The following is an 18,080-nucleotide window of genomic DNA, read 5'->3' as shown; positions in this document are numbered from 1 at the left end:
TCCAGATGTGACCCTTGGCATTCTGGCCAAAGAGTTCAATTTGTTTTCATCAGACCAGAGAATCTTGTTTCTCATTGTCTCAGAGTCCGTTAGGTTCCTTTTGGCAAACTCCAAGCAGGCTGTTTTGCCTTTTACTGAGGAGTGACTTCTGTCTGGCTGCTATGCCATACGGGCCTGATTGGTGGAGTGCTGCAGTGATGGTTGTCCTTCTGGAAGGTTCTGCCATCTCCACAGAGAAACTCAGGAGCTCTGTCAGAGTGACCATCAGGTTCTTGGTCACCTCCCTGACCAAGGCCCTTTTCCCCGATTGCCCAGTTTGGCCGGGCGGCCAATTCTAGGAAGAGTCTTGGTGGTTCCAAAACACATCCATTTAAGAATGATGGAGGCCACTGTGTTCTTGGGGACCTTTAATGCTGCAGAAATGTTTTGGTACCCTTCCCCAGATCTGTGAATCGACACAATCCTGTCTTGGAGCGACCACCCGGTTACTCAACACTGCACCTTAGAGGGTACTGCCCTGTATACATTACATGGAATCACTGGTCACTTTAATAATGTTTACATACTGCATTACTCATTTCATATGTACTGTATTCTATTCTACTGTATTTTAGTCAATGCCACTCCGACATTGCTCCTCCTAATATTTATATATTTTTTAAGACATATGTGAATGAGGAATTTCTGTTTTCTATTTTTAGTAAATGTGCAAAAAAATATACACTGCTCAAAAAAATAACACATCCTAGATCTGAATGAATGAAATATTCTTATTAAATACTTTTTTCTTTACATAGTTGAATGTGCTGACAACAAAATCACACAAAAATTATCAATGGAAATCAAATGTATCAACCCATGGAGGTCTGGATTTGGAGTCACACACAATTAAAGTGGAAAACCACACTACAGGCTGATCCAACTTTGATGTAATGTCCTTAAAACAAGTCAAAATGAGGCTCAGTAGTGTGTGTGGCCTCCACGTGCCTGTATGACCTCCCTACAACGCCTGGGCATGCTCCTGATGAGGTGGCGGATGGTCTCCTGAGGGATCTCCTCCCAGACCTGGACTAAAGCATCCGCCAACTCCTAGACAGTCTGTGGTGCAACGTTGGTAGATGGAGTGAGACATGATGTCCCAGATGTGCTCAATTGGATTCAGGTCTGGGGAACTGGCGGGCCAGTCCATAGCATCAATGCCTTCCTCTTGCAGGAACTGCTGACACACTCCAGCCACATGAGGTCTAGCATTGTCTTGCATTAGGAGGAACCCAGGGCCAACGGCACCAGCATATGGTCTCACAAGGTGTCTGAGGATCTCATCTCGGTACCTAATGGCAGTCAGGCTACCTCTGGCGAGCACATGGAGGGCTGTGCGGCCCCCCAAAGAAATTCCACCCCACACCAGGACTGACCCACCGCCAAACCGGTCATGCTGGAGGATGTTGCAGGCAGCAGAACGTTCTCCAAGGCGTCTCCAGACTGTCACGTCTGTCACATGTGCTCAGTGTGAACCTGCTTTCATCTGTGAAGAGCACAGGGCGCCAGTGGCGAATTTGCCAATCTTGGTGTTCTCTGGCAAATGAAAAACGTCCTGCACGGTGTTGGGCTGTAAGCACAACCCCCACCTGTGGACGTCGGGCCCTCATACCACCCTCATGGAGTCTGTTTCTGACCATTTGAGCAGACACATGCACATTTGTGGCCTGCTGGAGGTCATTTTGCAGGCCTCTAGCAGTGCTCCTCCTGCTCCTCCTTGCACAAAGGCGGAGGTAGCGGTCCTGCTGCTGGGTTGTTGCCCTCCTACGGCCTCCTCCACGTCTCCTGATGTACTGGCCTGTCTCCTGGTAGCGCCTCCATGCTCTGGACACTACGCTGACAGACACAGCAAACCTTCTTGCCACAGCTCACATTGATGTTCCATCCTGGATGAGCTGCACTACCTGAGCCACTTGTGTGGGTTGTAGACTCCGTCTCATGCTACCACTAGAGTGAAAGCACCGCCAGCATTCAAGTGACCAAAACATCAGCCAGGAAGCATAGGAACTGAGAAGTGGTCTGTGGTTATCACCTGCAGAACCACTCCTTTATTGGGGGTGTCTTGCTAATTGCCTATAATTTCCACCTGTTGTCTATTCCATTTGCACAACAGCATGTGAAATTTATTGTCAATCAGTGTTGCTTCCTAAGTGGACAGTTTGACTTCACAGAAGTGTGATTGACTTGGAGTTACATTGTGTTGTTTAAGTGTTCCCTTTATTTTTTTGAGCAGTGTATATATAAAAAAAACTGTTTTTCACTTTGTCATTATCGGGTATTGTGTGTAAATTGAGGAAAGAAAATATTTACCTATTTTAGGATAAGGCTATAAGTAACAAAATGTGGAATAATTGAAGTGGTCTGAATAGTTTCAGAATGCACTGTATGCATAATATGGTTCCAAATCGGTTTAACAATAATTTACATGCACATCAAAAAATAGCTGTGTGATGATGTACGGTCAGGAGCTGTGTTTCTATGGAAACGGCAGCAGGCAGCAGAGGGCATCATCATACTGCTTCATAGCGAATACACTGAGTTCCTACAGGACAAGCCACAATACAGCATACCTGCATGCATCTCACCAAGGACAATGAGTCACATTCACTATGAAGGGTGGAAAAGGTCACTTCAACTCAGTGTCAGGCTCTGTTTCAATAATCTGATGATAGAGTATATTACCTTTAAATCATGATTTACAGTTCAGGATACAAAATGTGTTCTCTGCAGTGTTTGAGCAAGTTACTTGATGGGAACTGTGACTATAATACTCACTGGTTGTGCTGGAGTATTTAGCCCCGTTGGAGCGTGTGCGGGTGAGGAGCTGCTTCACGGGGGCTCCGACCCCTCTTGTGGCCCCCTGCTTGGCCCCTGTTTCACCCACTGATGTCTTCCTGATAGGCCCAGTTGATTCTGCACTCCTGTTGGAGAAGCCAGGCCGGGTTGTAGGGGTCGTGGTGGAGGACTCGTTGTCACTAGGCGTAGTGAAGGAGCCTGTTCTCTTCCTGGGCATGGCCAAGATGTCCAGTCTGGAGAGGAGCTTCTTCCCATCAGCAGACACCTTGCTGGAGGCACCAATGTGGTCTGAGTTCTGGGACCCCCGGTCTGTCTCAGTTCCCTCGTTGTCAGAAGTCTCTCCCAGACGTGCCCTGCGCAGCATGGATGCCCGGGTGGGCCTTGGTGCTGACAGGCTGTTGGAGCGGATCAGTGCCTGCTGTGCTGCACTCTTGGCGGTCTTCCCATTGTCCTCTTTCTGTAGGGGTGCTATGAGCTTTTTGTTACGGCTGGTGGGGCGGGGACCGGTGTCATGGTCAGAGGCAGTGTCAGGCCAGTGCTGACCAGAACCCTGCTGGCCCTCTGATAGGTCCAGGGAGCCGCGGTTCCCCACGCTGCGCCGCATCTGGAAGCGCTTGGCCTGTTCGGCCTTGCTGCTGGAGTTATCACTGGCTGCCACGTGGCTGCGGCGTTTCTCTGACAGACGCTCGCGGGCCGTGAGCTGGCGGTGGCCCTTCCCCTGGACAGATTGACTGGAGGAAGATCTCTCCTTCTGGAAGCCACCGACGGTCATCCTCTTCTTAGGGCCTGTGGTGACAGGGGTGTTCTTGTTGCTGACCAGGCTGACGGTGCTGGCTGTATCCACATCTGATTCCCCAGACAGAGAGTCGTCCATGTGACTGGAGGAGCCTCCTCTCTTAGAGCTGCGTCCGGAGCCTGAGGAAGGGAACGTGACCTCCAGAGAGGAGAGAACAGCGTCTGCTTCTTCCCTGAGGAAGGGCTGTGGGTCCTGGGTCGTCTCTCTCTGCTCCATGTCCCTCAAGGTGGGGTGACTGGAGATGTGTGGGAGCCTCTTGATCTGGACATCATCACTGGGTCGCTCCTTGGTGAAACTCTCCTGCCTGACGAACGAGGAGGACCCCAGGATGTCTTTACTGGGGTCTTTAGAGTCTTTGTCCTGCTGGGAGTGGAGGTTGGGGGCTGAGTTGTTAGGCTTTACGCCCGACCTCCGGGGCTCGTGGCTGCTCAGGTGCCTGATGAGGATGGTGGTGGGGGAGGTTTTGTCAGGGGTGTCTCGCCCCCTCTCAGGCCCCTGAGAAAGAATAGGGCTTCGGGCCAGATCCGGCTTGCCTGAGCTGCCATCCTCAGACCCAATGTAAAAGGAGGTGGACTTGGTAGACTGAGTCGGAGACAGCTTATCTTGACCCTTATACTGAGGTCCAGTGTCCCCGGGCGAGGTAGTGCCCTTCCTCCCCTGGCTCTTTCTGGTCCTCTCCAGCAAAGAGCCATCGTCAGAGCGGCTGGCGTCACTCAGGCTGTCTGGGTCTACATCGTCCTGGACACAAAGACTCTGGGTGTTGTCCTGATGCCGGGGCGTACCACTACTCCTCTCCAGGGTGGGTTCAGGACCTGGGTAGATCAGGATGCTGGGGTTGAGGCTCTCTGGCTTGTCTCTGTCTCCAGGTGGAACCTGGGGAAGCAGCCTCCTGGTCCTACAACTCTGGCTACCCTCTAACTCAGAGTTATCCACGCTGTGGCTAGGTATCAACTGCACATCTAGGAAAGAGAAACATTTTAATTCATGCTGTTTTCTCACATAAGTTCTGAGCAGAGCAGAGTGGTTGCAGATATCTCACCTCCCTCTGCAAATTCCCCTTGAGGTGGAGTAGAGCCCGGTTCTGCATAGCTGTCTGCCAGACTGGCCCAGCGAGAAACCCACTTAGGCCCCTCCTCCTGTGCTGCATTGTTAGCAGACTGCACCTGAAACAGTGGAGGAAACTATAAGGGGTTGCATTTTTTTAATTTGACCTCTAGGCAAGTCAGTTAAGAACAAATTATTATTTTCAATGACGGCCTAGGAACAGTGGGTTAACACTGTTCGACAGATTTGTACCTTGTCAGCTCGGGGATTTGAACTTGCAACCTTCCGGTTACTAGTCCAACGCTCTAACCACTAGGCTACCCTGCCACCCTGCATACAACTACACAGAGCACAATGTTGAAGGATAACTATAATTTCAATCTCCTTCCAAGGACAATCCTTACATTGTAAGGAGAGGCACTGTAGAAGCCAAAGGGAGTATCAAGGCAGGACAAATAATTAACGTGCATAAGTTTGGGGTGGAACATGCAAATGTATTAGATCCCTTATTTCTCCAGTAGCGTAGGACGGTGATGTTACCTGGATGGGGCCTGAGGGGGCCCCACTGAGGGTGGCTGGGTTAAAGCCATGCATAGAAACTGCTGCCATTTGATCCACAGTACTATCGTCACTAGGCCGGAGCATTGCCAGCTCGTCCTTGCCATCATTAATGATGGGTCTATACACTCCGGCACCACTGTACTCTGGTGAGTCGAGGACCCCAAACACCTGTCAGGGAGGGACAGAGCATGCATGAAGTAGGTAGGAGAAGAGATTGGACAATGGGACTTTGCAAGGGGAAGAAGGAAGGCTGGGTTGGGAGGGGGTACTGGGTAGGGGGCGGATGTTCAAAGCATGCGTCCGTCAAGGTATTGTCATCAAGGCATTATATGGTTTATTGTAGAATTATACCACTTGTTAGAATCATAGCATTTAATGTCAGAATCCAAAAAGCTACCATACAATAATTACGCGCATGTGAAAAGATCCACCATCAACCCCAAAAAATAATGGTGGTGGCAGAGACTTTAAAAATGAAGAATGAGTACCCTCTGGATACTACAATCTCACCTGGTCGATCATGTTGCGTGCCTCCTCCACCTCTTTGTCCTGGGACTCTGTTTCGATAGTGTATGTGCCGGCATCACTCAGACTGTCCTCTTCCTCGTTTCTCACCACCCTGGAGGCTTTAGGGTCCACCCCACGCAACCCCAGACCCAGGGGCATCTGAGGGGGCAAGGAGTGGGCTGGGGAGGCAGTCTGGACAGGGCTGCGGGAGGGGGGGTGGGAGATGGCTAGGACTGGGGAATGAGGGGCAGGAGTTGGAGAGTAGGAACGTGGCGCAGTGGGTTGCAAGGGGGTGGAGGGATAGGAGACGGAGGAAGGGGGGTCTAAGGGGGACGGAATGTGGGTGCGAGAGGGTGACATCACCATCACCATCACCGGGGGAGCGGACATGGGAGGAGGAGACGTCTTATCCCTGGTGGGAGACAAGGCTCTGTGGACTGTATCTTTCATCAGGAACTCTGCTGCAAACTCCTGGGCCAGCTTGGTCTTCTTCCCCACACTGCCAAACGGCTTGATGGTGATGCCACAGGAGGTGCGAGAGGAAGGCCCAGAACCGGAGGAAGAGGAGGCACTGCCTCCACTCAGGGGCTCCTCCGTCTTCTCTCTCTTCAGGGAGCTAGACCTCTGGGACCCGCCGTGGCCCTGACTCTTCAGAGGAACAGTCACCTGTTGGGTGGGAGGGATGTGGCCGTGCATGGAGTTTGGCCTCTCTCCACCCTTCCTCCGCTCCAGCTTGGCCTTGAGGGCGGAGTAAGAGTCTGCGTGGGCAGGATTGGCCGTGAAGGATTGCGAGCGTTTCTTGCGCGGGTTGTCGTCGAAGAACTCTATGATGAAGGCTTGCTGGGTGAGGGGCTCCTGGGGGCCGGGCTTAGAGGGACCCATGGTGGGGGAGCGAGCCTCAGGCGGGCTTTGAGACAGGGGCCTCTCAGGGGCCACAGGAGAAACTGGGGTCAGTTTGGGAGGGGAAAACTGAGGCTGAGGCTGAAGTAACCTTTGTGACAAAACTGACTGCTGCAACGGAACTGACAGGACTGTCTGGTGTGACTGGACTGACATAACTGACTGCTCAGACTGGATCAATTGGTGTGACTGGACTGTCTGCTGTGTCTGTTGTGACTTGACTAATTGGTATGACAGCACTGTCTGTTGTGACGGTTCCGACAGCTCAGACAGGGAAAGCTTTGACTGGATCGAATGTTGCGACTGGACCCGGTGGTGTGACTTGCTTCGCTTCCCTTTCCCTAAGACCGGGTCCTCAGAATCACTCTGGGTCCCATCGTCATGGTGGTGTCCTAGAAACAGAACCATTCAAACCGCAAATAAGGGACAGGGAACAAATAAACAACCCCTTACAGATTTCTATAATAGATTTATCTAAAAGTACCCCTCTGACCTTTGAGGCTTTTGATGTTGACGGCCTGGTCACTCTTGACACTGTAAACATCCTCACACGTGGGACGTCTCCTCATCATTCTGACATCACTGTGCACCAACCAATCTACCACCTTGCACTCAGCTGACATCACCTCAGTGGGTGTGGTGGCCAGAGTTTTCCCGGACGCCTGCTGCTGCTGCTTCCTCTGGCGCGAGGAGAACTTGGTCACGTGGTCCTTGATCTTGATCTTGCCTGGCGTGCAGTCATCAAACTCTATGGTGAAGGAGGCGTGGCTCTGCACCACAGGGGGACTGGCTGTGGTGGGGGTGGGAGGGGCTTGTGCAGAGGGTGTGTCTGTGTCCTTGGTGGGGATCTCATGGAGCTCTGCCCCCAGGGACTTGGGATGCAGCTGGGACTCCTTGGTAGGGATCTCAAAGTAGCTAGGCTCCCGGTGGTAGGGGAAGATGGACTTGCCCTGATTGTCTCTGTACTCTAACAGGGAGCCATTCACCTCTGGATCTAAGCCTGAACCTTCCTTTGGAATCTCTGGAAACGGATAAAGCACCAATTAGCACCAACAAGCAAATTAAAGGACAACCACAAACCATGTTTTGTTAATCTCTATTTCCTAAAAAGAAACTGGAAGGACCGACCTGGGTGACCCTCCTCTGGCCTGTGCTGTCCTTTGCCGGCCGCATCCTCCTCCCCCCACCACGAGGGCTGGCCATACAATGGGGTGGGTCGGGAGGTTGGAGCCTCTGAAAACAAACAAACAAACAAACAAACACACACACACACACACACACACACACACACACACACACACACACACACACACACACACACACACACACACACACACACACACACACACACACACACACACACACACACACACACACACACACACACACACACACAGCCAAATGAGAGAGGAGTAATTTTTCAGAACTGCAGCAGTCATCCATCTACTATTGGTCCACTGGGAGTTTAGAGGAAGAATATTCAAGGTTTGTCTTTACCCCACTAGAATACATCAAATCACCAGACTGCAGGAAAATGATAGAATCCATCTCTAAGCTAGATACTATGGGAGCACTGGTAGCAAACCCAAATGAAGATAAAGTATGTTAGATATCACACCCTATGGATCTGTTCTTTCTTCAGTATCAGATTTATTTAATATACCCTATCATCATTCAACCCATGTTTCCACTCAGGGTTTCTTTTTATACCTTTTGAAGCTAATCAAGACAAGTGCTAACATCAGACACTCATAAGGCGTGTTATTTATGACACAGTATTTCATCCAGTGTGTCCAACCCATCCAGTGGAAGTCCTTTAGGCAGTGTTTATTCAGGGTTTTATCTGAGCACAGAGGCTGCCGTAAACAAGGGGATTAACTCTGCGTTGATTTGAGTGTGGATTCAGCTATATTCCAGAGATTTATATGTATGTCATCACAGCATCGCAGGGCAAGCAAAATGTTTTTCAGGGACAACACATCAGCAGGAGAGGGCACAACGCAGCCTATCCTGATAAAGCTGTTGAATCAGCGTCCACTAGTCAATAGGTAATGTTTATGGCTTCTTGGATGAAATGACCCCTCTGGCAGAGAGCTTGACAGGGGTATGCCAGTGTGAATAACATAGAGTAACATAGAGCAAATATCAAGCAGGCCGTAAGTGCTGAACTGTGACTATGGGTGCTGCAGCTGTCACCATGGAGACGTTATATGACCAAATGCAGCCGCCAGAGGGGGAGAGGGTGGCAGAGAGAGGGATGGTGAGGGGGGGAGGGGTGACAAAGAGGTGGAGGGGAACATGTTCTGACTGAAAGAGGTTGAGCTGACGCTGACATCATAGTCAAAGGACAGGGACGTTTTAATTTTCTTTAGAGGAGCAAAGCAAGGCTAAAATACTCATGATCCTCACACACCATACCATTCCAGGTATTAGTGAGTCACAATTGATAAGCAGAATGATCAAACCTATTCAATCTAGGATATTCTGCCAAGTTAAACAGCTGTGTCATTAAGCAGTGGCATGATGAAGCGAAAGCAAGCAAGGTCATGTTTAACGTAGCATGGTGACCCAATTCCCAGAGTTGTCCTGAGCTCAAAGATAATATCAAAGCATGTAGCTATCCAAACAGGTATATCAATATGAGCACTACATGTATCTAGACCCCCCCCCCCCCACCCCAGTAGGTGATGAGCTTTGTTGAGAGAGAAAAATATACAGAGGGAATATATGGTGGAATAGCATTTAAACAGGTTTGAAACCTTCACTAACACTTACCTTGAGACAGAGATTTCCTTTCTGTCTTCTCTAGCTTGGACTCCAGGTGCTCAGCCATCTTCCCCTCTGAGGCCTTCAGACCCATCTGCAGCTGGCTGGTGTATTTCTCATGCTGAAACAGTAGGAGGCACAACACAACTCAAGTTGCCAAAGAGAGTAAAGTGAATTGATGGTAGACTAGAACTGTCTGAAAAGCTAGTCCAGGTTAGGGTTTAGTGTTTTATTATAGTTGATGTTAGCATTAGCATAGAAAGCTGACCTTGAGTGCCTCCTCTGGGACTTTGTGTTGGCTCCTTTCTAGGATGTACACATGGGAATGTAAATACTAGGTTAAGGCAATAGCCAATCACATCACAGACAAACATTTCAATGAAATTCCAACGCTGATGTTTATATAGGTTATTATGCATACATGGCACAAGAATTATGCATTTATGACATGCGTGAGGAAAAAGGATATCATATCCGAAGCGAATGACATCAGACAGTTTGAGGGTGATGTAGGTTTGGTCTGGGATCCTCAGGTCATTCACAAAGGTCTAGAGGGGAACACAACATAGTTGGTTGTTACTGTAAACTGGAGATACTGAATGAAGAATGAAGACAACAGTCTCCATGAGGTACTGGGATAGACACTGTGCACCACTCACCTTCAACAATCAACACAAGAGCAAGAGTGTCAGTGGTATTTCAGTCCAGTACAGAAGAGTAACTGTATGGTTAAGGCCAGGGAAACATAGTGGCAAAGCCCACTGTACCACATAGAAAGAGAAAACAACTGGAGATGTAATGATGCACATGATGCATATGTTTTATTGTCACATACACCAGATGGGTGCAGTGAAATAGGTTGTTTTACAGGAGGGTCAGTCATAGTGGTACAGCACCCCTGGAGCAAATTCGGGGGGGGAAGTGCCTTGCTCAAGGTCACATCAATACATTTTTCACCTTGTTGGCTCGGGTATTCAAACCAGCAACCTTTCGGTTACGGGCCCAACGCTCTAACCACTAGGCTGCCTGCCGCCCCAGGTAGTTACAGACAATTAGATACAGGCCCTTAGCCTAACTGTAGCGCAGTGCTAGTTGGACATGATCGATACAGTCCAGTGAAAGCTACTTGGAATGTTTCCGCCTACTACGGAGGGAAGTCTACATCAGCAGCAAAACAAACGGCTCTCTGAAATATCTAACAGCTAGCCTCCCGCTCCGAACCAAATGTTTCCCATCTCACAGCACTATCTGGAGGCCTTTACCATTTAAAAGGAAAATATTTTCTTGACTGTTCAGTAAAATGGCCTCAGCAACAACTTTTGGACCGCAGTTGTCATGTTGCATGTTTGTAATCATAACAAGTAAAGACACAGCATTTACATCATTACTGCACAGTAGCCTAAGTTTCAGCGGACAGAAAAGCAGAAACTATCTTCATAGGACAGAGCTTAACCCTGCTTCTTTTAGCTAGCATTAACTTACATATGTAAAAGAGATAAGTGCCATTAAGTGCTTGCTTAAGCTGGTTATCTACGATGCCAGGCTTAGAACTACTTAATAGAATACTGAAACATATAGGGACTTTCTGATATAATTCTGTCTTTGTGTATAGTAAGAGAGGGGAGTCCTTGTACCAAAGACAGAAAGGAAAACCATTTCAACTTTTCCCTGCCCCTCCCTCCCGTGGATACTCACTCCATTGAGGCTGCCCAGGTCCTTGACCAGGTGCTCATTTGTAGCAGGGTTGTAGTTGATGACGGCGTGCTGCTTGTCCACACTTCGAGACTGAAAGAGATAAGAGAGAACCATGGATGGTTACTTAAAGAGTAGGTTTACTTCACCTGTGCCCTACAATTATAATATGTTTTCAAATAATACAATACTACATGAATAAGTACCATTATTACATATATAGGACAGTGACTGGAATTCCTCACAATTACTGATACAATTTGGAAGACTATTTTTAATACTCAGCAATATCTCCATTAGTCGTATGAAGTAAGCAACATGTCAACACTGTGTATGATACTCAATACTCTCATGCTTGGACGTTTATGGGTACAGGTGCATATGTACAATAGTTATTCTGCACTTGATTCAGTCCCTATTGGAACCACTGGAACTGAACCAAGTGCAAACTGGGGCCAAGAAGCTATGTAGCTCAACTACATGTGAGGGAAAGACTTAATTCAACACGAGCTACATTCAATACAGTTCACCATAACACGCCTCATCAAACTAAGCCACGTGGCATCCATTTCACCACACACGTTTTATTTTGTTTGTGAGACTTGACTATGCAGAGTTACAGTACTCTCGCAACCATAGACCCATTTAAGGATAAATAATTCAATTATACCGTACTATGTAAAAGCCTTGTCGCATTCTGTGTCTTTGTCTCAGGAATGTGAGAGATGCATGCCCAACAGGCCTCTACAGAGGTAAGTGAACTGGAGGATGACTCACTAGACATGGCTGGCTTATTTCTTCATTTCTTTTTTTGTATTTGTATTTTTGTAATAGTATTGCACTGTTAGACACATTAGCATTTCGCTGCACCCGCTTTAACATCAGCTAATCTGTGGACGTGGCAAATAAACGCTGATTTGATTTACATGTAGATAATGAATGGTATCTCGTGGTATTTGGTGAATTGTATGAATGATGAGGAAAATATACTCTACATTCACATCCTCCTACTAACAATTGTGCCTGAACAGAACGTCCTCATAGTGAAAACCGGTGATTACCAGTGACTGAGCTCTCTCGCTCCTATTTACCTACTCCAGCATGACACTTCAAACAGGGCCAGCCATACAGCGATCTCTCTCATCACAGGACTTTCTGTTGAAATTCATGTCTTTATTCATCCCTCCCTCCATCCCTCCATTATACGGACTCACATGCCAACTGAATGTGAACAACAAAGGTCAGACCCTAGGAGGTGCCTGGCTGTGCAGTGTGCACTAATGCAATGGCAAGCTTTGTCTTGATGGTCACTCATAAAGAGCAGTGTTTCTCAATACATTTCCCACCAACAAACCAAGTTCATGAGTACAGTACTAAACAGTCGGCCAAGTCAGTTGAAAAAGATATCCCTACTATGATGCGTGATAAGCCTAGACAGTGGAAGGAAAAGGGAAATGCTACAATGGGGTATCTTCCAGGAAGTGAAATGGGTCAGAGACAAACTCAACCACCACATGACAGGAGTCATTCTCCAGACAAGTATCCAGAGAGCTTCGGACAGTGACCTGAAGCATTCTGCCTAGCCAAGTTGCTGGGTTAGTTGCAAAAATCACTGTTAAACACATAGTGATGAAAGGCTTAGTGACACTGAAGCCTGATACAATAGACAAAGGATGGTAGTTATGATCCACCTCAGATGGGGGCCCCATAAGACTGAACTAAATACTATATGGCAGTCATGGCACTAAAATGGCTAAGTGTCCACAATAGCAGTCTCTTAAAACTGTATCACAACCGCCCGTGATTGGGAGTCCCATAGGGTGGCGCACAATTGGCCCAGCGTCGTCTGGGTTTGGCCGGCATTGTAAATAAGAATTTGTTCTTAACTGACTTGCCTAGTTAAATAAAATAAAAATGAAATAAAACAGTACCTTTTTGAACACACATTGTATCTGATTTTAATGAATTATAAAATCATGACCAATAATCCAGTTAAATAAAATGGTGTAACTGCACCAGTGTGTCATATATTCAAAACAGTGTTTAGAGCTACACAATAACATCATTGTTGCCAGATGTATGAGGTAGCTTTCACCTCTAAACAAAAAGGGGGGTGATGAATAGTGCTGGCCTCAGTCACAGACACTGCTGTGCCTCGGTAGGTAGGACAAAGGCCGATTATCTGTGGCCAACAATATGGAGGGGGTGTAAATTACACACAACATGGGGAAGAGAAGGCCTTTCTCTGCTACAGAGGGGTCCAGGAGGATGAGAAGACTTTAAGTGCAGGTATGGAGAAAGATATGGATGGCAACAATTTTTCACAATACAAGCTGGGTTTAGATACAAAGAGCAGGTGAGGAAGCATTAGTCCTATAACACAATATTATACTGGGATAGCAACAGGCCCACCATTCGCTGTGTGAGGAAAAAGTCCACCTCAGCTGTTGCTATAGGCAACGGCTGGCCAGATCAGAGGAAGCTGCAGGGCTGACAGCTCTGCATCGTCGGGATCTACAAACTGGTGCCACGGCAACTGCCAGGGACTATATATATATATATATATATTAGATATACTTTGTATCAAAACCCAGCTTGTATTGTGAAAAATTGTTGCCATCCATATCTTTATATAGACTGCTCAAAAAAATAAAGGGAACACTAAAATAACACATCCTAGATCTGAATGAATGAAATGTCCTTATTAAATACTTTTTTCTTTACATAGTTGAATGTGCTGACAACAAAATCACACAAAAATGATCAATGGAAATCAAATTTATCAACCCATGGAGGTCTGGATTTGGAGTCACACTCAAAATCAAAGTGGAAAACCACACTACAGGCTGATCCAACGTTGATGTAATGTCCTTAAAACAAGTCAAAATGAGGCTCAGTAGTGTGTGTGGCCTCCACGTGCCTGCATGCTTCTGATGAGGTGGCGGATGGTCTCCTGAGGGATCTCCTCCCAGACCTGGACTAAAGCATCCGCCAACTCCTGGACAGTCTGTGGTGTAACGTGGCGTTGGTGGATGGAGCGAGACATGATGTCCCAGATGTGCTCAATTGGATTCAGATCTGGGGAACAGGCGGGCCAGTCCATAGCATCAATACCTTCCTCTTGCAGGAACTGCTGACACACTCCAGCCACATGAGGTCTAGCATTGTCTTGCAGTAGGAGGAACCCAGGATATGGTCTCACAAGGTGTCTGAGGATCTCATCTCGGTACCTAATGGCAGTCAGGCTACCTCTGGCGAGCACATGGAGGGCTGTGCGGCCCCCCAAAGAAATGCCACGACTGACCCACCGCCAAACCGGTCATGCTGGAGGATGTTGCAGGCAGCAGAACGTTCTCCACCGTGTCTCCTGACTGTCACGTCTGTCACATGTGCTCAGTGTGAACCTGCTTTCACAGGGCGCCAGTGGCGAATTTGCCAATCTTGGTGTTCTCTGGCAAATGCCAAACGTCCTGCACGGTGTTGTGCTGTAAGCACAACCCCCACCTGTGGACGTCGGACCCTCATACCACCCTCATGGAGTCTGTTTCTGACCGTTTGAGGCGACACATGCACATTTGTGGCCTGCTGGAGGTCATTTTGCAGGGCTCTGGCAGTGCTCCTCCTTACACAAAGGCGGAGGTAGCGGTCCTGCTGCTGGGTTGTTGCCCTCCTACGGCCTCCTCCACTTCTCCTGATGTACTGGCCTGTCTCCTGGTAGGGCCTCCATGCTCTGAAGCCTACGCTGACAGACACAGCAAACCTTCTTGCCACATCTCGCATTGATGTGCCATCCTGGATGAGCTGCACTACCTGAGCCACTTGTGTGGGTTGTAGACTCTGTCTCATGCTACCGCTAGAGTGAAAGCACCGCCAGCATTCAAAAGTGACCAAAACATCAGCCAGGAAGCATAGGAACTGAGAAGTGGTCTGTGGTTATCACCTGCAGAACCACTCCTTTATTGGGGGTGTCTTGCTAAATGCCTATAATTTCCACCTGTTGTCTATTCCATTTGCACAACAACATGTGAAATGTATTGTCAATCAGTGTTGCTTCCTAAGTGGACAGTTTGATTTCACAGAAGTGTGATTGACTTGGAGTTACATGGTGTTGTTTAAGTGTTCCCTTTATTTTTTTTGAGCAGTGTATATATATATATATATATATATAGTGGGGAGAACAAGTATTTTATATACTGCCGATTTTGCAGGTTTTCCTACTTACAAAGCATGTAGAGGTCTGTAATTTTTTATCATAGGTACACTTCAACTGTGAGAGACATAAAATCACATTGTATGATTTTTAAGTAATTAATTTGCATTTTATTGCATGACATAAGTATTTGATACGTCAGAAAAGCAGAACTTAATATTTGGTACAGAAACCTTTGTTTGCAATTACAGAGATCATACGTTTCCTGTAGTTCTTGACCAGGTTTGCACACACTGCAGCAGGGATTTTGGCCCACTCCTCCATACAGACCTTCTCCAGATCCTTCAGGTTTCGGGGCTGTCGCTGGGCAATACGGACTTTCAGCTCCCTCCAAAGATGTTCTATTGGGTTCAGGTCTGGAGACTGGCTAGGCCACTCCAGGACCTTGAGATGCTTCTTACGGAGTCACTCCTTAGTTGCCCTGGCTGTGTGTTTTGGGTCGTTGTCATGCTGGAAGACCCAGCCACGACCCATCTTCAATGCTCTTACTGAGGGAAGGAGTTTGTTGGCCAAGATCTCGCGATACATGGCCCCATCCATCCTCCCCTCAATACGGTGCAGTCATCCTGTCCCCTTTGCAGAAAAGCATCCCCAAAGAATGATGTTTCCACCTCCATGCTTCATGGTTGGGATGGTGTTCTTGGGGTTGTACTCATCCTTCTTCTTCCTCCAAACACGGTGAGTGGAGTTTAGACCAAAAAGCTCTAGTTTTGTCTCATCAGACCACATGACCTTCTCTCATTCCTCCTCTGGATCATCCAGATGGTCATTGGCAAACTTCAGACGGGCCTGGACATGCGCTGGCTTGAGCAGGGGGACCTTGCGTGAGCTGCAGGATTTTAATCCATGACGGCGCAGTGTTACTAATGGTTTTCTTTGAGACTGTGGTCCCAGCTCTTTTCAGGTCATTGACCAGGTCCTACCGTGTAGTTCTGGGCTGATCCCTCACCTTCCTCATGATCATTGATGCCCCACGAGGTGAGATCTTGCATGGAGCCCCAGACAGAGTGATTGACCGTCATCTTGAACTTCTTCCATTTTAGAATAATTGTGCCAACAGTTGTTGCCTTCTCACCAAGCTGCTTGCCTATTGTCCTGTAGCCCATCCCAGCCTTGTGCAAGGTCTACAATTTTATCCCTGATGTCCTTACACAGCTCTCTGGTCTAGGCCATTGTGGAGAGGTTGGAGTCTGTTTGATTGAGTGTGTGGACAGGTGTCTTTTATACAGGTAACGAGTTCAAACAGGTGCAGATAATACAGGTAATGAATGGAGAACAGGGGGGCTTCTTAAAGAAAAACGAACACGTCTGTGAGAGACGGAATTCTTACTGGTTGGTAGGTGATCAAAAACTTATGTCATGCAATAAAATGCAAATTAATTACTTAAAGATCTCTCACAGTTGAAGTGTACCTATGATAAAAATGACAGACCTCTACATGCTTTGTAAGTAGGAAAACCTGAAAAATAGGCAGTGTATCAAATACTTGTTCTCCCCACTGTATATATATATATATACACTGTGCTCTAATGGCCTCTTTTTCACTGCAGTTCTGGTTCAAGACAACTGGATGACTGGTTAATCTTTCTAAAGGTGTCTTTAGAAAGATTAACCAGGGTGTATCTTTTGTATTGAAATCCAGGGGTTGATTTTTGGAATATCCAGGGCTGAGGCTTTGACTGACAAAAGGCTGACACATATAATAGAAAAGCCAATAAAAAAAGCGTCTAATTCAAAGTCCAGTCGTGTCTTTCACAGTACAGTTGTCTGAGCTATGCAGTGAAATGGGACACCAATCTGGCTATAAATAGCAGTATGTAAATAACACTGTTGCTGTTCCACCCACATATCAATAAGGTAGTGGTGATCTCCAGCCGACAGACAGAGCACTAGCCCTAGCTGGACGACAACCAATTTCGACATACAGTACACCATCTCATTAAACATCCCAACATAAGAGTCCTTTGTTGAGAGGCGTATGCTTCCTGATTTCTGTGATGCTTGATGTCCATTTCCCCTTCTTGCTGCCCCTTCCTACAGTATGGTAGTCAATCAGATTGTTCTAAAAAAGGTTTTACCATAACACAGCCCATGCACCCATTATTTTAGAGTGCCTTCAGAAAGTATTCACACCCCTTATCTTTTTCAAAATTGTGTTTGGTTACAGCCTGAATTTAAAATTAAATTGAGTTTTTTTTATTTTATCACTGGCCTACACACAATACCCCATAATGTCAAAGTGGAATTATGGTTTTTGAAATGTATTAACATTTATTCAAAATGAAAAGCTGAAATGTCTTGAGTCAATAAGTATTGACCCCTTTGTTATGGCAAATTTGAAATATGTTCAGGAGGTAAATTAGGGTTAAAGCTGCAATATGTAACTTTTTGGGCGACACTACCAAATTCACATTGACAAGTGAGTTATAGATCTGTCAGTCTCATTGAAAGCAAGTCTAGGAAGCTGTAGATCTGTTCTATTTGCTATTTCTATGCTTCCTATTCTTAAGTTTTGTTTTTGCATCTTTTACTTTTGGTTTTGTACACCAGCTTAAAACAGCTGAAAATACAATATTTTAGGTTATTGAAAGGATATTTTTTATTTTACAGCGGTTTAGATGGTACAATGATTCTCTACACTGTATTCTCTATTGTTTGTTTAGTCACATACACTGAAATTAGGCTAACTATTCGAATTTTAGCAATCAGGAAATGGCAGAGGTAGTTCTGCATATTGTAGCTTTAACAAGTCACATAAGTTGCATGGAC

At 46.9% G+C, this 18,080-nt stretch overlaps 1 protein-coding gene across 1 annotated transcript in view; it reads right to left on the bottom strand.

The window, feature by feature from the left end:
* The window catches only part of LOC139407185 (centrosomal protein 170Bb), a 29,706-nt gene that overhangs the window by 5,684 nt on the left and 5,942 nt on the right, over positions 1–18,080 (bottom strand). The window contains exons 3-12 of the mRNA XM_071150733.1: positions 11,105–11,194; positions 9,879–9,957; positions 9,678–9,736; positions 9,419–9,530; positions 7,772–7,876; positions 7,137–7,664; positions 5,747–7,035; positions 5,216–5,404; positions 4,671–4,794; positions 2,815–4,590 (exon numbers count right to left, since the gene is read on the bottom strand). Coding sequence (XP_071006834.1) covers positions 2,815–4,590; positions 4,671–4,794; positions 5,216–5,404; positions 5,747–7,035; positions 7,137–7,664; positions 7,772–7,876; positions 9,419–9,530; positions 9,678–9,736; positions 9,879–9,957; positions 11,105–11,194 — 4,351 coding nt within the window. The remainder of the gene's footprint in view (positions 1–2,814; positions 4,591–4,670; positions 4,795–5,215; positions 5,405–5,746; positions 7,036–7,136; positions 7,665–7,771; positions 7,877–9,418; positions 9,531–9,677; positions 9,737–9,878; positions 9,958–11,104; positions 11,195–18,080) is intronic.

This window comes from Oncorhynchus clarkii, chromosome 4 (assembly GCF_045791955.1).
Source record: "Oncorhynchus clarkii lewisi isolate Uvic-CL-2024 chromosome 4, UVic_Ocla_1.0, whole genome shotgun sequence".
Lineage (NCBI taxonomy): Eukaryota > Metazoa > Chordata > Actinopteri > Salmoniformes > Salmonidae > Oncorhynchus > Oncorhynchus clarkii.
The sequence above is the reverse complement of the archived record's forward strand: the minus strand, read 5'-3'. Positions and strand labels throughout refer to the sequence as shown.